At 60.1% G+C, this 24,032-nt stretch overlaps 1 protein-coding gene across 1 annotated transcript; it reads left to right on the top strand.

The window, feature by feature from the left end:
• The first annotated feature begins 4,886 nt into the window (after nucleotides 1-4,886).
• C21H8orf74 (chromosome 21 C8orf74 homolog) lies at nucleotides 4,887-15,719 on the top strand. Its single transcript, XM_048330958.1, has 4 exons — nucleotides 4,887-4,934; nucleotides 5,790-5,982; nucleotides 13,179-13,588; nucleotides 15,483-15,719. Exons 1-4 carry the CDS (start codon nucleotides 4,887-4,889, stop codon nucleotides 15,717-15,719), a joined length of 888 nt encoding a protein of 295 aa, XP_048186915.1.
• Nucleotides 15,720-24,032: the final 8,313 nt, after the last annotated feature.

Here is a 24,032-nt window from a genome sequence, read left to right as displayed (position 1 = left end):
GTCGCCAGGGCCAGCGGGCCTCCTGTGGAGGGCCTGGGGGTGGGGGGCTCTTCTTGGCTTGAGGGTTCAGGCAGCTGCCCTGAGACCCGACGCTCTGCAAGTGTCCCCAGGAGAGAGCTGGATTATGACAAACCCAAGAGGATTAGCTGGGGACACCATCTGCAGGGAGGATAATTAGCTTTGCGGGTTTACAGGCTACGCCCGGCTCTCCGCCCGAGGGGACACGGCTGAAGGCCGTCCCAGGCCGCTGTGGGCTCACGTGGAGTCTCCCGCAAGCCAAGGCCCCCCATTACTCCCAACCATCGGGGGGCCACATTCCCAAGCGATGCCAGTCCGGAGCCCCGCCTCCCGCGTGGGGGAACCGGGGGGAAGGAGCCTGACTGTCTACCAGTGCCGCAAAGAACGCGGCAAGTGGAACCACGGGGACGTGGACATGGGGAAACTGAGGAGGGTGAGCGTCCACGGTGCTCCCCACACCTGTGCTGGTCCCCAGCATCCTTTGGACGGCTCTCCTGACCCATTCCACACAGAATCAGCTCTCCGGGCTTATCTTGGCGTGCCTATGGGAAACTATTGGAGTCCGTTCCCGCTGAGGACAGAGTTCCTTTGTCAACGGAACCCCTGTTCAGGTGCACGGTTGGCCGGAGGAAGTGGACGGATGGTGATCTCCAGCCCGACACTGCCCTCTCTGGAATGGAATCGGGTTGTGACCGAGGGACAGGCCGTCCAGAGGCCGAGGCGTGGCCGAGGGGCTGAACTGCTTCAGTCGCACTGTCACACCAGCAGGTCGGCCACAGGGATGGGGTGGTGGCACGTGGGCGTGGCCGACGGGGGGGGGCTCCCTCCATCTGTGGAGGGCGCGCTTGCTGGAGGGGTCTCGCTAAGTTACGACGCACCTCGTCCAGTCTACGGGGCATCAGCTCACGTCCAGTTCCTTCTGGAAAAGCACAGAATGTGGAGAGTGCCAAGAACCTGGGTGTGTTGACCGAGCACTTTTCGGGGTATCCCAAGGTCATTGGTGCTTAGTATGCGATGATTCTGCCAAGGACACGAATAAGCAAATGGGGCATGAAGTCCTTCCGCCAGGCTTTGAGGTCCCCTCCCCCTCTCTCACCCCCAAGAGGAAATGTAATTTGCTCAATGCCCATATTTATGCAATAAGAAGAACGGACATGTTGGGTCCCCATGTGGGGGCAACCACATCTTTTATCATCCAAACCAAGGCCCTTCCCAGACCGGATGGGGACATCATCCACCAGTCAGAGCGCAACAAGCGCAGAGCTGCACCGCCCGCTTTGGGGTCTGTGACGGCCCTGCCTTTAGGGGTAGCCACGTGTGACAGCCGGGAAGGCGGCTGGCCTTCGCCCTCGTGAGAGGTGACTCAAGGTATTCCGAGCTCTAGAAGGTACCTAGCTAGAATGTGTGGCCCTGGATCGCAGAGGTTTTTAATATCAAGACGCTTGTGACCCCATCTGTGAAGCACCTCCCCTATTCCAGCTGCCTTGCAGCCACTGTTCAGGATGGAAAAGAATGTAAGAGAAAGGGATCGCAGAGCCAAGAGCCAAGTCAGTGAGAGCGAGAGCCAGTCTGCGTCACGCAAGGCCCAAAGCCCGGATGTAGCCCGGGAGGGTGCCCTGGCCACTGAGTGCACGTAAGTACTGACGCTAGGGCGTCAGATGACGTGGGGCGTCCATGCGGGAAGATGTGCCTTTCACTTCAAGTTCATCATCACAAGGGAGGAAGGGAAACCGAGGGAAACCAGGAAGACGAAGCTTGCCCGTCTCCTGCCGTAGAAACACTTGCAGCCCTATTGTCCCAAGCTAGAAGACAAGCATAGGAACGGGTGTGGTGGCTTATGCCTATAATGTCAGCTGCCCAGGGCAGAGGTAGGAAGATTGAGGTTGGAGGTGTCCCCTGGGGCAAAAAAAAAAAGTATGAGACCTTACCTTAAAAATAACAAAAGCATAAAGGACTAAGGGTGTGGCCCATGGGATTGAATGTCTCTCTAGCAGGTGTCAGGCCCTGAGTTCAAACCCCAATACTAGAAAAGAACTAGAACAGAACAGAAAAAAAAAAAAGAAAGGAGAAAAAGAAGCACAAAGCCATGAGCAGGGCTGACCTCGGAAGCAGAAGCTGGAGGAGGTCACCCTGACCCCGTGGTATTTAGGAAGCGCTGGAATGTTGCCCCCAGGGGCAAGTGGCAGGGGTCGGCGAGGGGCTGGCACTGGCGTCCCGTGACTGCTCAGTGCCCTTCCATGCACAGGCCAGGCCACGTGACAAGGACAATCGCCCCTTCACCTTATAAGTGGAGAGGAAAGGTACCCCGGTATCCATCCACATGACGGTGACAAGTTCTGAGACAGCACCGAGGTCTTTGCCGAGCAGGAGCTCGTAGGAGCTCTGCGTCTGAGACTCGGTTCTGACTGGTGATCTAGAGAACCACCCCCACAGCCTAATGTGACAGCCCAGACCAGGGCCACGGGGAGAGGAGGACTCAAGCAAAACCAGAACAGGGCTCAGCGGTCGAGTGCTTGCCTCGCATGCACGAAGCCCTGGGTTCGATTCCTCAGCACCACATACACAGAACAAGCCAGAAGTGGCGCTGTGGCTCAAGTGGTAGAGTGCTAGCTAGCTTTGAGCATAAAGAAGCCAGGGACAGTGCTCAGGCCCTGAGTCCAAGGCCCAGGATTGGAAAACAACAACAACAATAAAACAGAACAGGACTCTGTCTGTCTCTCTTTTCTGGAGGCCTGAGTGAGGCTCCGGAGCAGGGCGGAGGAGCTGGCCTGGGGCTCTGACGTCCATGCAGAGAGGAGGCAAAGCAGGGTCTGGGTGTGGCTGTCTGAGCAGGACCCGGCAGGAGTGGGCGCTGAGTCTCCCGAGGCCTCGTGGCCACTCAGCACCTTCGAGTGAATGGATGAGGGGCTGCTTGGAAACACTCTGGGGTGGCTGGCTGGTTGGCTTCTCTCACCCTCCTGGCTCCGGGGGGCCTGGCTCGTCCCTCCCTGGGGAGGCTGGGCTCCACATGAGCCCCCCGAGCCCCAAGTTTGTGCACAGGAAGTGTACATGGCAGGCTGGGTTGTCCTGGAAGAGGATACTTTCGTATCCACCAGCAGCTCCCCGCCCTCCCCAGCCCTGACAGCCTCCAAGGTAACTGACAGCCAGGCCCTCGCTTTCTCAGGGCCCTGGCCGGAAGTAAAGGCGCTGCTCACAGAAGCAGGGAGGGAGCCGGGGAGACGTCCTGAAGCCTGGACGCCCTCGCTTCCCGAGTCTGGAAAATCACTTTGCTTCTGCAAACTTAGAAACCCCCTCCCTCCGTGAGCAGCCCATTCTCCACCTCATTTGACCCAAGGAGGGCCTCAAACGTCAAGCTCTGCAGCAGCACTTGCCTCGCAGGTACAGGAGACTGGGTCCCACTCGGAAGAGGAGGAGGAAGAGGGGGAAGAAGAGGGAGGCGAAGGAAAGGAGGAGGAGAAGAACAAGGAGGAGGAGGAAGAGGAGGAGGGAGGAAGGACGGAAGGAAAAGAAAGAAAGAATGGAAGGAAGGAAAGAAGGAAGGAAGGAAAGAAGGAAGGAAGGAAAGAAGGAAGGAAGGAAGGAAGGAAGGAGGAGGAAGGAAGGAAGGAAGGAAGGAAGGAAGGAAAGAAGGAAGGAAGGAAAGAAGGAAGAAAGGAAGGAAGGAAGGAAGGAAAGAAGGAAGGAAGGAAGGAAGGAAAAGAAAAGAAGGAAGGAAGGAATGCAGTAGGCCTTGGCAGGCAGGGGGACCCCAGGATGGAATTCTCATTCACATACTTCCAATATGACTGCTGCTGCTCCAGCCATCATCTCCGGCTGGGAGAAAGAAAGGCAGAAAGAGCGTGTCCCTCCCAGCCCCTCCAGAGACTGCACACACGGCCACTGCAAAGCCGCCCCAACACGACGCAGAACAGGGCAGTGGCTCTCGAGCTCCCGTCGCCCGTTTCCAGTCCACCTCCGATTTGCCTCACTCATTCTGGGTGTCTGGGTACGGGGCCGCTGAGCTCTGGGCAGGAAATGATGCGCTGCTTGGGGAGTGGGGAGGGGAGCGGAGACCGGGCAAGGCTTAGGGGGTAACGTGGTTAAACTTGGCGGCACTGGGCGGGCGGGAAGGAGCTGTCAAGAACGGCCTAAGCAGACAGGGGCCCCACCGTGGAGCTACGGCCCGTCAGCGGGGGTGGGGGCCGGGCACCTCGAGGAAGGGGCGGGTAAAGGGAGATCCTGGGAGGAACCATGTGTCCCCAGCTCTCCTAGGACCTTCCAGCCAGGGGAGGGCTGCACTTGTCCCCTGAGTGACTTGTGGCCCCCACAGTGTCCCAGCACGAAGGAGTGTAAAGCTGGGCAGGACAGAGCCCCCAGCTCCCAGTGCGAGCACGGGAAACCCAGGAGCCGCACCTGAGGCACCCCCTCCGGAGCCGCATCCCCGAGGGACGCGGTCACCCCAGAATCACAGTCACAGATGACTGGCCCATGTCGCGGAAGGGCACCGAGACAGCCACCCACTCAAGGCTTCCCGGAGGCAAAACCCTGGCCTTGGGGAGGGGAGACCAGGCTCCCTCCAGTCAGGATGTGTAAGCCGTGGGTGGACAGCCAACGTGTGTGTGTGTGTGTGTGTGTGCGTGTGTGTGTGTGTGCGCGTGTGTGTGTGTGTGTGTGTGTGTGAATGGTCACTGTCTGATGGGGAACTGGAACCCAGCAGAGACTGAAGGAGGAGGAAAGGCTTCGCAGAGCACAGCCCAGAGCAGCAGGGGAGGCAGCTAGCGGTGGAGCAGTTGGTGACCTCACAGAGCCCCTGTCCCAGCGGGGATTCCGGGAGCGGGGAGGCCAGGCTGGTCCGGGTCTCCTAGCAACCAGATGCTGGATGTGGGGCCATGGCCCTCCTGACACCCCAGGGCGTGAAGGAAGTCTTCCAGTTTCAGGTGAGGAGAGGAGGGGCTCAGAGAGGAGCTTTGCTCTTACAACTGTGGGGGTGGAGAGGCCACACGCTGGGGGGCGCGGGGCCTCCTCCGGGGGCGCGGGTCCGTCTCCGCGGACCACCTCGGGAGGCCACGCCGCCGACAACTGACAAGGGTGGCTAGAACTCCTGGCCCCGGCAGCTGGCGGCTGGCTTTTGGGTCTGGCAAAGCCTGCCCTGCGGGAGGAGACCTGGGCCTAAAGGTGGGGGTGAGGGGCCCCGCCTGATGAGGGGGCTACAGGGCAGATCTGAGACACAGAAGGGGAGTCTCTCGGGGGCAGCAGGGCTCTGGGCTTCCCATGCGTGTTGGGCCTCCACATCTCCCTTTAGGGGGAATTTTCTTCCCCGACACGATTGGTCATCTACGCAATTCCTCTGGGAGACCCACAGAACACCAAATGAAGGGGGCCCTGGCCTGTAGATGGGGGAGCCCAGCAGCCTTCTCCTCCCCACCTGTCTTCCACCAAATGACAGCCTCTTCTCCATCACCACCCATTGACCCGTCAGTGTGTGAACAGCATGATCAACTCCACAGAGCAGCTAACTGAAGGTGGTCTCAGACCGAGATCCAATGTTGGGTTTAGGGAAGAGAAGAGAGATCCTGGTTTAGAACCTGGGGCCCGCTGGAGGTACACAAACCTGGGAAATCCCAGAAGAAAATAAAAGAGGAACGCTGGGGGAAACTCACGTCCCAGAAAGAGGAGGGCAGGCTGTGTAGAAGCCAAAGCCTAATTCTTCCTAGATGAACCCCCCTTCCCGGTCACTCTTGGGGCTCAGACAGGGCCCCCAGCGGCATCTCATGTCCTTCTGTGCCGGGCAGAAACGCGAAGGCCGAGAGCACCTGCGGAGGCTCCTGAACTGGGAGGAGTTTGACGAGCTGAGGGATGCCCGCAGGAGCATCCTGCTGGACACCCTGTACGAGAGCGTCATCTTCGCCGTGGGGAAAGGCTTCCCATGGGTTGAAGTGGTCCAGGCGGTCAAGTTCACGGAAGAGCTGCTCAGGGAAACCAAAGGTACAGACCCCCCCCCCACCCCTTCCAGAACACGCCCCGGGGCGGCAGTCCACTCCCCGTATCAGTGTGTGCTCTGCGGAGGTCAGGTCTCAGCTGACCAAGGCCCAGAATGGGGTACACAGTGAGGGGAGTCTCTCCCCCAACCTGCCCCATGTCGCGCTTTCTGGAGAAAGGGGCTCCCACGACACGAGGGTCCATAGCCAGCCGTGAAGTTACAGGACTTTACAGCCCATACGCGTTCTTGCCACCTGGTTCTTGTCACCCCCCCACCCCCCCGCTTCCTTTCCTCCCCCCACCCTCGGGTCTTTTCTGTCTGAATATTGAGCCATCCAGTCCACAGGTTTCCCCTCTTACCTTCGTCTGCAATCTTGTGACTCCTGCTGGGCACAAACTCTGAGGGCCAGCAAGTTCCTGAAGGGGCCTCTCAGACTGGGAACTGCCGTCGGTGTTCGTCAACGTGTGAAGTGTGGGACTGGATTCTTTAGGATCCAGTACACCTAAGATCAAATCATCTGTGAATAGGTGTCATTTGACCTCTTCCTTTCTTTTTCAAAGCCCTTTTATTCCCTCCTACTCCCCTATCTAAGAGTTCTAGTACTAAGAGTGGACAGAATGGAGACCTTTGTCTTGTAATTGGTTTGTTTTTCACCATTTAGTACGATGTTGGCTGTAGGCGTGTCATATGTAGCCTTTATTGTGTTACTATGTTTATCGTGCACATTTTCTTTTCCTAGCTTTTTCAAAGTTTTTATCCGTCAAAGGCTTTTTCTGCATCAATTGAGATGACCATGTGATTCTTGTCCATGATTCTGCTTATTTGCTATATTACCTTTATTAATATATCTACATTGAACCAACCTTGCATACCTGGAATGAAATGACTTTGGTCATGTTGGATGATCTTTTTGATTTGCTGTTGACTTCAGTTAGCAAGTATTTTATTGAAGATTTTTCACATCTATTTTCATAAAAGTGAGGGGTCAATAGTTCTCTATTTTGTCCAGTTTTGGGATGAGGGTAATAATGGCTTCATAAAATGAGTTCCGTTGTGACCCTTCCCTTTCTATTTCATGGGAAAATCTTGAGGAGTATTGATTCTTTTTTTAAAGGTCTTATAGAACTGACTCAGTTGTGAATCTGTCAGGTCCTGAGCTTTTCTTTGTTGGGACAATATTACTGTTTTGAATCTCATCACTTGTAGATATATGTAGGTGATTTATACCCTCTTGGATATCTAGCAATGCATCCATTTCTACTAGATCTTTAAGTTATTTGAGTGAAGGTTTGTGGAGTAGTCCCTCACAATCTTCTGGATTTTGCTTGTACTTTTTAGTATCTCCATTTTTATCTATAATTTTATTTATTTGGATTATTTTACTTTTTGTCAGATTGACTAAGGGTTTAGTATGTGGTGTGTGTGTAGGGGGGGTAACTCAGGGCCTGATCACAGTCGCTGAGTTTTTTTGCTCCAGGCTGATGCACTACCACTTGAGTTACAGCTCCACTTTTTTTTTCTTTTGGTGGTTAATTGGAGATCAGAGTCTCATGGACTTGTCTGCCCATGCTGACAACCCACCATTTTGAGAACCTCCTATACCCTCTATTCAGACTAAATTCCTCCTCTGGTTCCCCCACCTAGACAGCAAGAGAAGCTCAACCACAAAGAGACTTGAGCTTTGTTAGGCTCTGCACCTGCTCATTCTTCTCCTCAGTGCCAGATGATGGCATGGTGCATAGTAGATAAGGAAGAAAGGAAGACAAGAAGGAGGGAAGGAAGGAGGAGGGAGGGAGGGAGGGAAGGAGGGAGGGAGGGAGGGAGGGAAGCAAGGAGGGAAGGAAGGGAGGGAGGGAGGGAGGGAAGAAAGGAAGGAAGGAAGGAAGGAAGGAAGGAAGGAAGGAAGGAAGGAAGGAAGGAAGGAAGGGAGGGAGGGAGGTCCCTTGGGCAGAGGTTCTCAGGTCACGAGTCTACATTGTCCCGGTTGCTGCATCATGGGCGTGCACTAACTGGAGTCAGAGGTGGCCAAGAGGTTGATGAGGTATCAGACCCCCACATCCTCCTGTGTTAATGCTAACCTTGAAGGGGCTAGTATACCTCTCAGTCTGGAAAATGATGCGGTAACAGTTCCAACTTAGAGAGTTGGCAGGACTCAGTGAAAGAGTAATTTTAACATGCACAGGAAGTGCCTGGTGCCTAGCCAGTACTGGTCAGTGTTAGTTGCCCTGTGTCTACCACCATGGAAGGGAGACAGGCCTGAACACAGACATTCACAGTCGAGGATAAGGAGCTACATGGGACTATCGCTTGTCTTCTCTTTACACACGAGTGGGTTCTGAGCATGGATCAGTGATGGAGACCGGGCAGCCTCTGGGGATCCGGTAATCTGGCTGCCCAGTGGCCCTGGCACTATGACGGGCACCCCCGTGCAGACACCTCCCTGCCCACAACTACACGCGCAGTGGAAAGCCTTACCTACTAGGGCACCCGGTCAGCCAAGGGTAGCAAGCTCGAGAGAAGCCACAGGCCAGGCCCCGGGCATGCGCCAGCCTTCCCCTTCCGCTTCTGGCCCCGCCCTCCCCAACACGGCGTGCCCGTCACGGGCGGGGAGCACAGGGCCGACCCATGAGCGTTTCTGTTCCCGCTGACACCCATGCTGGCTGCGCCTCTTCCTGGCGGGTGCTTCTCCAGGAATACCTGGTGGTGGCTAATCTGAGCTGAGGACGGCTGGGCTCTGTTTGCGCACCAGATAACAAGGCTGGCAGGCAGCACTTAAGGAGGGTCATGTTTGCACAACAGTGATTCAGAGCTGGGCCAGGACCGCTGCCAGCTCCTCTTATCTCCTCACCCGATCCAGCCCGGCACAGGGAGGGAAAGTGCGGGCCCTTTATTCAAAAGCATAAGTGGATTCCATCCTGACGACAGGATCCCAGAATCTTCTGGCATCCGCTCTTCTTGGCTCCTACTCAGCCATCCTCCAGAAGTCTCGGGGAGGTTGCACTAGCCGTCCCCTGGAGCCGGGGCTCCCCGTGGGGGGCAGACTTCTCATCCGTCACCAGGGCGGGGTCTGGGGGGGGGGGTGATTGCAGTGATATCGGTGCCCAGGAGGCCCTGCACGGGGAGAGGGCGAGTGGGGAGACAGCCTCTCTCTGTTTCGTGGGATATTCCCCTAAACACCCACCACTGTGCCACCTGGGCCTCTCCCCCTGGACACAAGGCGGGCACCAACCCCTGGGTCCATCGGATGACCCGGGTGAGGAAGCCACTCTGTCCTGCTGCCTGGCCACCAGAGCCCGGGGCCAGCTGGAAGACAGCCTTAAGGACCCATGGGCAGAGGCTGGGCCAGTTTGCCATGGCCCTGGTGTCTGCGTGTGTGTCCGCAGCCACTCCTAATGCTCCAGGAAATGTCACTCAGGCCGCTGTAGGGTGGGAAGGCAGCCACCTGCCTACCCCTCATAGCCCTGGCCTGGAGCTGTGATTCACCAGTCCTTGGACAGCTCTTCCTTCCAGAATGTTCCTGGCCAGGCCTGAGGTCTGTGCCATCAGCCTGAATTCCACCACACAGCAGGGAGCCCAGCCCAGAACGAAACAAAACCCACAGCATGGGATGGGGTCTCCCTCCGGGTGGACAGGACAGTGCTCAGCCCAGGCCGGGAGGGAGGCCCCGCGCGAAGCTGCCTTGTGGAGGCGCACGCGGAGGCCGTGGAGGCCCGTGAGAAGACTTCTTGGCCTCGGTGCCCAGCTATCCTCTCTGAGGTTTCTTCCTCGGCGTTCGAATCGGCTCGGGCCGCCACCACGAGGAAGTGTGTGCACTGGCTGACCCAGGACGCTGGGGTGGGGTGCCGTGTTCTCGTCCCTGGGGTGACGGTGGGATGGCGGGGCTGCGGAATGGGGCTCCCACGCCCAGGGCTTCCTGGAGTTGAAAGGATCGGAGTGGTCACCCGAGCCGCGCCCCGCTCACAACGCCCCTCCCCCCTCCCGGACACTGGGACACCCTCAGGCCTTGGTGAACGTCTTGCCCCGTCTCAGACAGCCCGCTCAATGAGCCCAGGGCTTTTGGTTCTGGAACGTTCTTCCTGTCAAATCTCTCTTTCTGGGCGTTCAGCCTGTCGCCCCGGAGTGGCCGGGCTCAGCTCGGGGCGTGCGCAGTGTGTCGTGGGCTGTCCCTCGGTCATCAGGAGGGAGGTGGCCGATCCTCCCTCCCCAGGGTGGAAGAGGACTGGGAGGCCAAGGCCGACAGCTCATTCACGAGGGACAGGCAAGCGCCGTGCCATGGGCTGCTGCAGCCACGTGGAGGGTGCTCAGGGCACTGATCCCCAACTCCCACCCGGCCCACACCCCAGTGCCTCGCTTCTGAGCAGGAAGCAACGACGGGGCCCACAGATGAGCCCAGGTGTGCGTGAGGCAGGGCCGTGGGAGCCTGGGCCGCGGGAGGACAGTGAGATCACAGCCCTGGCTCGGGGGGGGGGGGGGGGGGGGGAGAGGCGCTCACAGAGCAGCCAGGACCCAGGGCGGGCAGCGAGCGGGATGGGGCCCACAGAGGCGGCAGGCAGGCCTGTCTTGAGCACCTCAAACCTTCCGGAACCTAGGGAGCCGGGCGGCCGGATTTGCGCCAACAGCCACAGTGTGCTCTGGTCTCATTCTCTCCCCTCAAAGCCACGACAGGGGCACTCAGCCTGCCTGTGGAGAAAACTGGTGCTTCCGGGGTCTTCTGCCAGTGCCCACCTGGGCGGAGCAGACCCTCTTCCCATTACACACACACACACACACACACCCCTGATCTCATCTCCTCTTCCCCACGGGTTGGCAAAGGGCTCCTGCGCTCTGTGGCGCGGCCTCCTGGCTCCCGCGGGAGCACTGGCATTGTCATCTGAAGAGCCACCCCCGCTCCTCCCTCCTCCGCTCCCCTCGCAGCCCTGTCCCTCGCAGGTGCTGGCCTCCAGGGGCTTGGGGACCATCTTCAGGAAGTTCCCCACAGCCAATGCAAATGAAAGCCACTCCCTGTTGTTGAAGAGCCCGGTGCAGGCACAGATCTGTGGGCCCTGGCAGTGGCTGCTCCCTGGGACTTAATCCCTCCTCACTGAGTCACTGGGACACAGGGAGCACACTCGGGGCCAAGACGGTGTCTCACAAGCCAGGTGCTGGCTGAGCGCTGCGGAACCCAGACTGGTCAAAGCAGCATCCGAGGGTGGAAGTTCAAGTTCAGCCAGGGCCGCTTCCTGTTGATCCAGCACAAAGCACGGAGGTGGCGCTTCATGACCTCCCTCGGCTGGAACGGCGGCACCGAGGACACTTGACCTGTTTCTAGCATAGTCCAGATGATTGCCTCGAAGACCCCTTGATTCAAGCCTGGGCTCTGTGCGGGCTGGCCGGGGCGGGGGGTGCCCCTTGGTATGGAGGAGCCGATTCCACCCATGCCCGGCCAGGCCAGGCCAGAAGGGAGAAGCAAGGTGCTTCCCTGCACATTTGACTTCTGGCAGCCCGGGAAGGTCTGATGAGTCACCTCACGAAGCTGCCCGTGCATGGCCTCAGCTGGCTTCAATGGTCCGAGACTACGCCCTGTGGCTGCTGACAGCGCCCTTTTGACAATCCCTACAGTCCTCCGAGCACCCTCCAACCCACCTGTCTACTTGCTTCTCACCTTGCCACCGAGGCCCCGAAACTCCACCAACGTCCTTAATTTGGAGAAATTGGATGATTGCATCTACACTCCACCCAGGAAAAAAAACAATCTGCATGCAAAACTGTGACCCTTCTGGGGTTCCCAGGCAGTCCCGAAGCCTCCCTTTGGGTGTCCTAGGGTCCCCAGGGGACGTCCAGATCGCTCATGTGACCCACAGACCCTTCCTGCACTCAAACAGCAGTACCTACAGCCCGGTCTCCTGCACCCACTTTGCCGCCCAGAACAGCCACTCCAGCCCCCCAAATCCCTGTCAGCCCGGGGTATCTTCCACCAACCACCCTTGGAGGTCGTCTTCCTCCCCCCAAAGGGGCCCCAGAACGCTCAACTCGAGGACCGCTTCCCTCCCGCGCAGCTCCCCGCGGCGCCACACCTACCCATCTTCCAGGCTTCCTCTTGGCCCCTCTACACTTTGGGGCTTTTCTCACACTGGGCCTCAGCTCAGATCGCATCCATTCAGTACATCTTTGTTGGTGGTTAGTAAGTGTGTGCCAGGAATGTCCTAAAAGAAGCCAAAACTGCCTACTGTCATTTTGAACCACCCTCCTTTCAAAGCATAAAAGCAAAATGCCAAGCAACCCGAGGCTCACCCCAATGCAGGAGGGGACCCAGAAGCGCTGCAACAGGTAGAAGATTGGGGAACCCACATCTTCTGGCTCTGATCCAAGACAAGAGGTAGCCATTTCCAGAGCAGCCCCCACCTGGGAACTAGCACTTGCCTTTTGAATAGCTGGCAGACCTGCTTCTCACAGAGCTCTGGGTGACTCCGGACCACAGGGTGAGAGCTACCGTCTAGGGGCTCCTGCTGGGCACACGCTGCTCCTCACCACCGTGGGCATGGGCACGGCATTCTGGAAAACCCAGAGAGGTTTCTCCGTGCAGAGGAACGGGTCTTTGCTGAGTAGGGCCGGGCTTCAGGGGCCACGGATCCTCCTCTAAGTCAAAGGTGTGGCCCTTCCATCCTCAGGAACCAGGAGGTCCATATTCCCAGGCAGAGTGGACAGGGGGCGGAGGGGAGGGCACCTTCCAGGGCCTGTGGGGGAGGCAGCGGCCAGGGGGCCTGGGGGTTTGGGGTGCTGGCGTGGGGGGATGGGAGGGCCGTGCAGAGGAGCCGCTCTGCTTCAGGGGGAGCTCGGTGCGCATCCTGCACGCATGTCCCACCTCGCGGAGGGGCCAGGGTGTCAGGAGCGAGGGAGACATGGCAGGATTCACGGCGGATCTGGGGGCGGTGTCCACGCGGGAATAGGTGCCCTTGCTCGGGTCTCACCTCTACCCAGAGTGTGTCCCCAGGACCCTTGGTCAGCAGCTCTGGAAGGGGGGGGGGCCGGGGATGGGAGGGGAGCCAGAGTGGCCCCTTCCATGAGGCCCACCGTACTTGTCCAATTCTGAACTGCGTGGGCATCCCCGCCCCCCGCCCCCCGGCGGAGACATAGAAAGCACGACTGGAGAAGGGCTGGGCTCCCAGGTCCGGGCGGGCTGGGCTTCCCTGCACCCCCTGTGCCCGCCGCTCTGTGCCCGCAGGCCGCTCCATCACCGAGGCCGTGGCCATCCTGGGAGGCAAGCTCCGAGACTACCAGAGGCGGTTCAACACCAGCCGCCTGCTGGCCCTCTGCGACTACTTCCACAACACCTTCATCCGCCACTACAAGCTCTACCAGTACGTGCTGGGCCACGAGCAGGACGTGAACCTGACGGTCACCCGCGTGGAGGTGTGCAGGCCGCCCCAGCCGCTCCCGCTGGCGCAGGGCGCGGGCCGGGACCAGTGGAGGCACGAGCAGCAGCTGGCCGCGCTGGACACGGCGGAGGCGCAGAAGCGCACCGACATGCTGCTGCTGCGGGAGGCGCTGGGCCTGGAGCAGACGCAGATGCTGCGGAGGACCTTCGAGGGCCAGGACGTGGCCTTGCAGCCTCGCCCGACGCTGCGGCGGGAGGTGAGCCCCGCCCCAACCCCGCCGCGTCGCCACGCCCGCCCCGCACCGATGCCACGCCCATCCCACGCATCGCCCCGCCCCGCCGCGTCGCCACGCCCACCCCGCACCGATGCCACGCCCACCCCATGCATCGCTCCGCCCACTCTGCTGCCCCACCCCGCCCACCCTGCAACAATGCCACGCCCACCCCATGCATCGCCCCACCCGCTCTGCTGCCCCGCCCCGCCCACCCTGCAACAATGCCACGCCCACTCCCCCACCCCAACCCGCTCCATTGCATCACCACGCCCACTTCGCACCAACACCACGCCCACTCTGTTGCACTGCCACGCCCAGTCCACTGCATCACCACGCCCACTGCGCACCCCAGAGCGCCCTTCCCACCCAGACCCACCCACCCTGCACGAGTCCCCGAGTCCCGAAGTGCCTGGGAACCTAGGCGCTTAAAATGCCCAAAGCCAGCAAACCACCCTAGGTGGATTAGCGGTGGTCTGAGGCCTGGCTGACCCCAGAGTCTGAATTCCTTTTGCCACGTCCTGGATGGGTGACAGAGTCCACTGAGGGAGGTGTCGCGCTGTGCGGGTCTCCAGTGCCCCTCAGTCTGCCCGCAGCGTCTGTGGGGAAGGAGGGTGTTGAGACCGCCCTGGGAAGTGCACCTGAGCAGGTGGGCTGGGAGGACCCAAGAAATGGCTCTGCTACACACAGACCCTAGGGTTTCTGTAGCCTCCTGTCTGAACAGAGACAAGGACATCCTGTGTGTGTGTGTGCACGCACGTGTGTGTGCACACAGAGCTGTTTCAGGCCCTGGGGATGGGTGTGGAGCCACACAGTCTGTGTTCCCAAGGGGCTGTTTGTTTTGGGTTTCAGAATTGACAACTGAAGAGGGAGGATTCCTTCAAAGCTCAAAAAAATGTTTGAAGAACTGGGTGTGGAGGCACACACCTGTAATCCCGGCAGGCCCAAAGGAAAGGAGCACAAGTTTGAGGATAGCCTAGGCTATACAGTTGAGTCTCTCTCTCTCTCTCTCTCTCAACTGTATCTATATCTGTTCATCTCTATCTAGAGATCTACATTCATCAACATGGAGTTCGATATAGATAGCTCTAAGGTCAAGTCCACAAATAGACAGCACATGGGAAGGCTTAAATACATTAAGATTTCCCAGAGGCAGGACAAATCCTCCTCACTCAGCCTTTCCCCAGCCAGGTGGAGACTTGGGGGTCAGTTAGTTACATGGATAGCCCTGAATGCTATGGGACCATGGCGAGGGTAGGGGGGTGGCAGAGAGCTCCCTGCGGACATGGCGGCTGGTGGCTGAGTTTCCGTCCTTCCCGTGCCTGGTTGGCCTGTCCCCCTCCAGTGACGCCTGTCCCGAGGCCTTGGAGATGTAAGAATGGGTAGGGGATCCACAGAGACTGGACCCAGAACCTTATGACGGACGGATAATGTGCTCAAGGTGGACCTAAGGTGAGGGGAAGGACCCCCAAAATGAGAGCTATATAGTAGCAGAGAGAAAGAGAGCCACCGTGGCAAGTCCCAACCTCTCCTCCCACCCGTCGTCCTCTGTTTCCGTCTGTCTCTTTCCCCCTCTGTGTGCATTTGTACCCAGGCTTGAAAGCAGGCCTCGCGCTTGTGCTTCTCGTTATTGCTCACCGTGGGCGCCGCCAGCTTTCTTGCTGATTAATCTGAAACTTTTGCTGACTTTTCTGCCCCAACTGGCCTCCAGTCTTGAGTCTCGATCTCAGCCTCCTGCATGGCTAGCATGGCAGGCACGATACTGCCCGCTGGCTGAACTTGAGAGGGCCCCAGGCAGCCGGCAGAGAGGGGCACAGTGCCATCCACTCGGGCCAGGGCGAGGCAAGGCTGGAGCGGTCAGCAGCCCGTGTCCCCACAGGTGCTGGAGCACCTGGTCAGCGAAGCCATCCACGTCCAGATCGCCTGCCTCAAGGAGCTGCTGCAGTACGAGATCCAGGCGGCTTTCGACATTCTGGACCTGAGGCTGCAGAAGAAGACCTTGAACCTCAACGCTCCGCTCCCCCTCCTTCCCGCCATCACGGGCTCCGCGCCCCGCGAGGTGTCCCCTATCGTCAGCAAAGTCAGCAAAGGAAAGAAAGCCAAGCTCAAGAAGTAGAAGGCCTGAGCTGGTGGCGTGGCTCACGTGGCAGTGCGCAAGCGTAAGGCCCTGAGTCCCCAAGTTCAAACCCCAGCACGGCCAACCAGGAAAGTAGAATACAGCTGGCGGCCACCACCAGGAAGTCACGTGTATGCTTGGCACCCCATAGATGAGATGATTCTATCAATTAAAAGAATCAAAGCCACGTATGTGCCCAGTCTCTGTTTTAACTCCAATCCGGAGGTATTTTCACAAGCAACGGGAGAGGCTGCCCCTGGCAAGCCCAGGTACGTCCCGTGTGTCCCCACCGTGGTGGGGACCAGGCGTCACTCGGTGGCTGAACCTGAGATGCGGGGAAGACAGGCCCATGGTGGGTTTGAACCGGCAGGATGGAGGGAGTCCCCCACTGGGGCAGAACCGGCCCTGGGGTTTGTGAAGGGAGAGCAGCATGCGGTCGGCGGGTGCTACGGGCCATCCCAGGACCTAGGCGGGACAAGGTCTGCGGTTCCCAGCTGCCAAGGGTTTCCACGTCTAAGCGGGCCCAGGGAGAGAGCCAAGGGACCAGGCCCGGAAGCCAGTCCTCAGGCCTCGTGCCCGCACTCCCTCCCCGCACCGCACCGTGTGCACCTCCCGCACCAGCTGCATAGCTACCGGCCTGACAAGCGACTGGACTGTGGCCCCCGAATCAGGACAGTGGGGCGCACGCTCCCTCTTCGCAGCCCAGCAGGAGAGACTCTGGGCTCTGGGCCTCCTCAATGGGCAGAGCCAGTGGACGATCCGGCTGAACACTTGGCGCCCTGAGCCCGGGGGCCTCTGGCCTGGCTTAGCTCCCAGGGTGGGAGAAGGTCACTCCCACCCCATCCAAAGCTGTGGCCCCCTCTGGTCTCTAGCTCTGACTGGGGGCCGGGTAACACCCCACCGTCCCCGGGGGGCTCCCACCACGGGAGAGCCCAGCTCCCACAGCTACGGACGGAGCCCCAGACGGGCTGGGTTTGTCCCCTTAGGCCGCAGCCAAGCCCCCTCTCCCCAGAGGGCCACGTGGCAGGCCGCGGGAGAGCCGCTTCCTGCAGCCGGGAGCCCCTGCCACGGCCCGGGGGACCCTGCCACCCTCGGGCTCCCTTCCTCCACCCAGGAGAACCCGTGTGACGGGAAAGAAAGACGTGGAGCGGAAGAACAGCCGAATGCACGCGCAGAGGCGTGAGGACGCACGGGAGACATCGCTTCCTCCGTCCCGCGTCCGGGAACGCTCACAAGGGGTCTCCGGTACAGTCCTTCCTGGTGGTGGCATCGGATGGGCGACAGGCTCCCCTGCCCTGAGGGCAGAGGGGCGCGCCCGGCCCCGCCCGGCCCCGCCCCGCCCCACCCCACGCCGCGCAGCCCCGCCCAGGCCCCCGCCCCGCCCCGTCCTGCCCCGCCCAGGCCCCGCCCCACCCCGCCCCGCCTTGCCCCGCCCCACGCTGCCCTGCCCCACGCTGCCCTGCCCCGCCCAGGCCCCGCCCAGCCCAGCCTTGCCCCGCCCCACCCTGCCCTGCCCCGCCCTGCCCCGCCCCGCCCCGCCCTGCCCCGCCCCACCCCACCCTTCCCTGCAGCTGTGCTGGAAGGTTCTGATCTCATGAGCTTCCTGCTCAGGCAGGGAACTATCCGCCCCCCCCCCCCCAGCCACGACACCTAGCATAAGCTGCAGAACAGGCCTAGGGGCGGGGATCGGGGGCCGTGGGGAAGGTAGACCCTGTCACAAATCAATTCCCTTCGGAACCCAAGAACAAACTAAGTTGCCGGCAGGTTCCAGGGGGCTGGAATGGCTGCAATGGCTGGAAAGGCCTCCTTCCCACCCGGCTGCCATTCAGACCTGTGGAAGTTCTGGTTGCCGTGCTTTTAGGATGCACACGTTACCCATAGCTGAGTGCACTCGTGGAGGGAGGCGCTGGGTGCAGGGCCGACTCGCAGGGGCCGGAGATAAGAAGGCTGCCACACTGAGGTGGGGCTCAAGGCCTCCTCAGGACCCAGATTCTTCGCCGTGGGAGCTGAGCTCACCCTTGATCCCCAGCTGAGGACGGAGTGGTGGTCTGCAGGCAGAAGGTCTGAAGACCCACACCGAGCAGTCTCTTACAGTACACGGGAGGGACAAGGAATGGAGGGTTGACAGGCAACCTGAAAGACCGACGGGGCTCCTGGAGACACTGTGCGGAGCAGACCACGGACGCTCATGCCTTCATTTCACAGACATTGATTGACCAAGTATTTGTACCGGATGCTCTTAGGCACTGGGAATTCAACAGCAAACAAGGAAGACCAAGTCCATCACGCTTGAGGGGCTTGAGTTCTAACACAGAACAACAGCCAGTGGGTAAAAAAGATGCTCACCAATGAGGAGGCATGAGATGAGCAGATAGATACATAACTCAAGTTATCTTAGGTATGACAACTTCATTGCCAAGGCTATGGGGTGCCCGTGGTATGTCAGGCACTAGAGTCTTTTTCACATGTAAAGACAACAATTCCCACACAAGTTAGTGTCCCACAAAATGCACTTCTAGCGGTTCTGACAGGACCCCCAGCCACCCAAAGGATGAGCGTGGAGGTTGTGGGCCAATCAGAATAATAGCTCATTGTCATATAATGGGCTATAATGATTGGACCAGGCAAAAGCACATGACTCAAGCTGGACCAATCAGAGGACGGCATCCTCAGGCCATCTGCCACACCTTCATGACCTGTTAGGGATTTTTCTACTTAAACCGATGCTTCCTCTGGGATAGGAGGCTGTGATTATTGTAGAAGTCCAGAGAAGCCTGTGGCTGAGATTTTCCATCCAGAGAGAAGGAAGACGACAAGCCAAGAGAAGCAAAGAGAGGGAGGAGAGATGGAGAGATTGCTTCCTAATCCACCCCCCTGCGGGCAGCTCCACCCTGTCATGCCCTGGTTTGGTTGTAAGAGCCAACATTTGCACACCCATTGTGTGACTGAGGTCAGGGAGATGGGAAGGGCAGGGAAGGCTTCAACCCTGACAAATAAGGAAACTGAGGCTCAGACAGGTGCAATGATTGCTCAAGGTCACTTGGCTAATAGAGGGTGATGCCATGACAGGAGCAGCTGAATCCTCAACCCGCCTGAGAGCTCCTGTTCTCCCAGCTGCTCCCGTAGCCAGCACCACCATGCTCCCTGCCTGGGAATAAGCCCCGCTTCGGTTCCGGATTCTGAGCGAGATCATGGGGTCTGCGCAGATGGGAAGGGCATCGGAGCTCAGGGACAGAGCTGTCCTCTGGAACCGACTCACAGAAAACCAGTGGATTGGAGCAAAGCAGAACATGTCATCCTTACCACTTTCAATAAGAAAACACCCCTCGAGCAGCAGTGCGCCCACAGCTCCCTTCTCCACGGGGCATCCGCCATTGAACACACGAGTCTCAGTGTGCGGACTGGGGCATCTTACCGTTATAGCTCCCCACAACACTGTCACTGGTGACAATCCTTCCCAGAGGGCTTCCGGACATGTTCCGTGTGCTCCTTTTTCATTACCCAGAAGATAGAGTCCATTAGCAGCCCCACCTGGTTTCAAGAAGGCAGGGAGCACAAGGCCTTCCTGGGGCCTCTTCCTGCTCTGCCACTCTAAGAACAGGGCTCCCAGCCATGGCTCCAAGGCGCCTGGGTCAGAGCGAGAACTAGGGCAGAGTCTTTCTGAACCTGACACAACCTCTGGTAGTGCGATTGTGGTATCCAGGCCCCCGCTTTCTGAAAGGGTCTCTCAGAAGGCTGTCCTTCCTGTGGGTCTCAGATTTCCAGCAGGGTCTGGAAAGGCAGCTTCCGTTGGCCCTCACACGGAGGAAGTGGCACTGCTGAGATTGCCCCCGCTCCTCCGGGGAAGCAGCCTCAATCCTTTCCTCCTGAGCCCTCCCAATGCCTCTCTTGGACTTCAGAACGGGTTTCATCAGACAAGCTGACAAAGGCTTTGCAACTTTCCTAGCCAAAGCCTGGAGTTGTGGATGAAAGTTGGACGAAACCACCCCAAATTCCATGACTAGGCTCCTGTCTGAAGGACGGTCTGGGGGGTGGAAGCTTGGTGGAGTGGGGTCACAGCCCAGGGGAACCCTGCCGGCACCCCTCGGTGAGTCTATGTCAAGCGTACAGGGGCCTGCACCCCAAGGGACAGCCTCGTCAACGGGAGGTAGGATCCCGTGGTTGCGTGGGGCCCTGCTTTTCTGTGACCCCCCCCCTCAGGCCCTCATACACCAGCCCTGTCTACTCCCGTGGTCTCCCGGCGCCCCGCAAGCCATCCCCAGGCTCAGCACCGCAGAAATCACCGCGGTGATGTGTGCGTGGCGTGATCCAAGGAGAGCTGAGGTGCACCTGGCAGCCACGGAGCCGCAGGCCTCATTTCCAAGATGGCAGCCCTGGCAAGCAGGGTCCTCGTCAAGTAGACCTGTCGGGGGGTGGTCATGGCTGGCTTACACTGCGCCCTCTCACAATGGGGAGCCGGAAGTAGAAGCCGAGAGCCCCCTTCCACAAACTGCCTTTCCTTAAGCAGTGCCAACCAAGCTCCGGCCAGCGGCCCCCACCCCCCACGGGGACAGAGCACCGGGTAAGGGAATTCATGAAATCCACCCTATGCGATGTGCACTGCAGGGAGCCCCTCCTCAGTCCCGCCTCCCCAGCTGAGGTTCTGGAGTCACGGGAGACAGCGCTGAGGGGCCCTGAAGGTGCAGGGCAGCGCTTCATGGTGGGTGAGGCGAAGTCACTGACTCTGCCCTGCCCTCCCCCACCTGGCATGAGGACACCCATGCCAGGCTATGCCTCCGAATGCCTCTTATTTGGTTTATTGCACAGAGAGGCATCTTCAGGCCTAGGCACCCCGGGGCCTTTGCCCCTCCTTCCCAGGAAGACAGGTTTCCGCCCTGAGCAAGACAGTGCACGTCAGAGGCCAAGCCTGGCAGTCCTGGGCCCGGGGCTGGTTCCCAGCACTCTGGGGCAGCCAGGCCAGGACGCTGACTCACCCTGTAGCCTTCAGATAAGTCACTGGAATTGAAAGTGGGCATTCCTGTGTTCCTGGCCACCCGGATCTGGGCTGGACTCCCAGACAGGCCTTTCCGAGCAGGGACAAGAGGTAGCTGATTGGGGGGGGGGGCGGGGAACAGATAGCCATGAGGGCGGCAGGCACGTGTTACCTGAAAACTGGCATCCAATGAAACAGTAGAACTTACACCCAGAAAGTAAAAACAACTCCCAGCCAGTCTTACACATCCCTCCCACAGAGGGCCCGGAGCTGGGCTGGAAACCTCCGCAGGAGGCATCTGGGGGAGGGCTGATGAAGGATCACAGGTGGTCAGGGTTGCCAAGGGACTGGCAGGAATCAACCTCTAGAGGAATGGCTGGGACATCCTACCTCCCAGGCCATCAGAGGGGGACATCACTGCCAAAGAGGACAGTGGACATCCCCGCACAGTGAGATTCTCTCTTTCTCTCTCTCTCTTTCTCTTTCTCTCCCCCTTAAGTACTAGTTTCCTCCATGTACCTAAATAATATATTTCATAAAGTTACCAATGAACGATAAGGTAATTCACAGAAGAACTCAGCACAGCACCCCATCACAGTAAGGTAATTCACAGGAGAACTCAGCACAGCACCCCATCACGGTAGAGGCAGCAGCCACTCGTGCCTGGGGTCAATCCTCCCCCTCAGCCCCTGAAATCTGCCCCAAGGGGGTCAGCAAACGGGAGAGCGGGCTTCAGTGGTGTGGGTGTGTGCGTGTTCCACGTGTGCCCGTCCACGTGCATCCCCACGCAGCACACGTTTCCTTCCTCACGGCGTCTGGTGGGGACAGCGTCACCATGCATCTCCACTCCTGACCAATGCCAGCGTGGGGTGCGCACGCAGCCCGGGAAATGGAGGGATCCACGGGGGAATTAAAGTTCTCCAGGACGCCCCCGGAGGGGATGGCACTGGGAAACCATCGCTCACCCCGGCCCCCTCCACCCATGGGCTTCTCTTCGAAGCCTCTGTCTCCCAGCAGTGTGATGTACAGAGTGGGCAAAGAAGATGGAGCCACAGAGAAGCGAAGCCCTGATCTAGGACAGAGCCCCGCGCAACCATCCACCAATCCATGCGACAGCGCTCTGGGCCTGCCACGGAGCAGATCGACGAGATACCTTCCCCAGATAACGACATTCCCAGACTGGTGGGAGGAGAGATTGCAGCGGCACGCCACGCATGCCGTGTGAACACCTCGTGGCATCCGCAGGGCGCCGGGACTTCGGGCGGGGAGACGGCTTGGGAGGAGGCGGGGGATTCGCACTCGGGCTCTACCGAGTGGAAACGCGGGGACCGGCGTGTGGGGGGGGGCGCCGCTGACGCAAAGGCAGCGGGGAGTGAGGAAATCGTTCCGATTTGGAAACTCGCCGTGCACGCTGGTCCTGGGGAGGGGAGCCCCGCTGGGGGACGCGGATGGGGACGGGAAGGCCCCCGCTGAGGAGGCTGGGCTTCACCCGCTCGGCAGCACGGGCAAGCGAGTGCTTTTAAGCAAAGCCCTCATCTTCTGGAGCCTTCTTCCCGGCGGTGGAGCGTGGGAGCGGCCCAGGGGAGTCTGGAGAGCACAGCAGGAGTGCAGGGGGCGAGAATCCCGGGGTGCGGGCGGCCTGGCCGTCTTGCTGCCGCAGGGGTGCAGGGGCGCAGGGGCGCAGGGGCGCAGGGGCGCAGGGGCAGTGCCCGGGCACCCCGGAGCCGGGTCCCGAGAGGAGAGGCCTCTTGCCCCATCCCGTCCGGCCTGACACACAGGTGGCGGATGAGGCCATGTGGGCCGGGCAGAGCGCTCCGGGGGTGGGGCTGGCACACGGGAATGGGGCCAAGCCAGGTGTCTGGGGGCCTCCCGCCACAGCCCGGTGACAGAAGGCTGGGCAGCAGCCAGGGCCGCGGAGGCAGCCGAGTGGGAGGCGCTCGGGGGCCTGGCGGCGGCTGCTCCGGCCCAGCTGTGCACAGCTGAGCCTTGCCTGGCCCGAGGCCCATGTGTGTGGCAAGACCCCACCCAAGGACCACCCACCCCCCCACACCTGGAGGCCCCCTGCTCGCTCGTCGGGACCGGGAGGACGGGACACTCTAGCCCGAAGAAGCGGTGGCTTCTGCCTCCTAATTTACCAAGCCCAGAGGGGACGTGAGTGGCCCAAGCTCCCACGACGCACAAGCGGCTGCGATAGGCTTCCAGAGCACTGGAGAAAAGGCCTTGACCCCAAGCCGCCTTCCAACTGGAGACACCGGGGCTCCTGGTGGCATCGGCCCAGGCTGTGGCCATCTTGCCACCCAGGGAATTCCCTATTTTCCTCCCCTGGCCCACCAGCCGGGTCAGGGGCCTGGGCTCAGCTCCCACTAGGTCAAAGGCCGGCCGCTCCGCGCAGGTGGGAGCCAGGGGAGGGGCGCAAGGGTCTCGACTCCCACTGCCCCAGGCCAGCGTGGGACCTATACCAGTCCAGCAGGGTGACTATCTGGTCTGTGAAAGGTCACCATCTTGCCCACATCAGGATGGCTGCGATGGGCACGGGAGCCAGCCAATGGGATGAGAGCTTGCACTTATGATGGCTGCGATGGGCACGGGAGCCAGCCAATGGGATGAGAGCTTGCACTTGGGATGGCTGCGATGGGCATGGGAGCCAGCCAATGGGATGAGAGCTTGCACTTAGGATGGCTGCGATGGGCATGGGAGCCAGCCAATGGACAAGCCCTCCACTTAGAGTGGAATCTTTTCTCCATAAATCAAGGGCGACTGCCAATATGGATGCAAATGCCCCCCGCAGGCCACAGAGCCTCTGTCCTGGGCAGCAGACAGCCCGTGCAGACCTGTTATTACAGAGTAACCCCGGATGTGGGGGAACACCTAGCTTGAGCCCCGGGGGGGGGCCCTGCTCCCCTGGGCGGGGCTGGGGCTCTGAGCCGCCGCTGCTCAGGTGCCCACCGTGCTGCCCTGCCCTCCTCTGCAGCCCGTGCCTGGCCACTCGGCCTGGAGCCCGGCCCGCTCCTTGGGGCTGGCACCGGGCGGGGCGGCGGAGCGGCAAGCCAGACAACAGTTCTCCCTCCAGATAGGGCGGCAGAGTCAACCCCGATGGCATCACAAAGAAGGCGCCTTCCCCAGCCACTGGCTCTCCCCCCTCCGTGAGGACGGGGTGCCCAGCGAGGAACCCCGCCCCTGAAGCAGGGAGGAAGCCTCAGCCCCAGGGCCGGTGGGTCAGAGGAGAGTGGAGAGCGGCAGCTGCCCCGAAGGCCACAGGCCCCTCCTGGGATGCCACCCCACACGACCACCACGACACCCATCAGGCGGGTGAAGGGGCAGGTCCCCAGGAGCGACTGAGC

Source organism: Perognathus longimembris, chromosome 21, assembly GCF_023159225.1.
Source record: "Perognathus longimembris pacificus isolate PPM17 chromosome 21, ASM2315922v1, whole genome shotgun sequence".
Classification (NCBI taxonomy): domain Eukaryota; kingdom Metazoa; phylum Chordata; class Mammalia; order Rodentia; family Heteromyidae; genus Perognathus; species Perognathus longimembris.
This window is presented reverse-complemented; position numbering and strand designations above follow the sequence as displayed.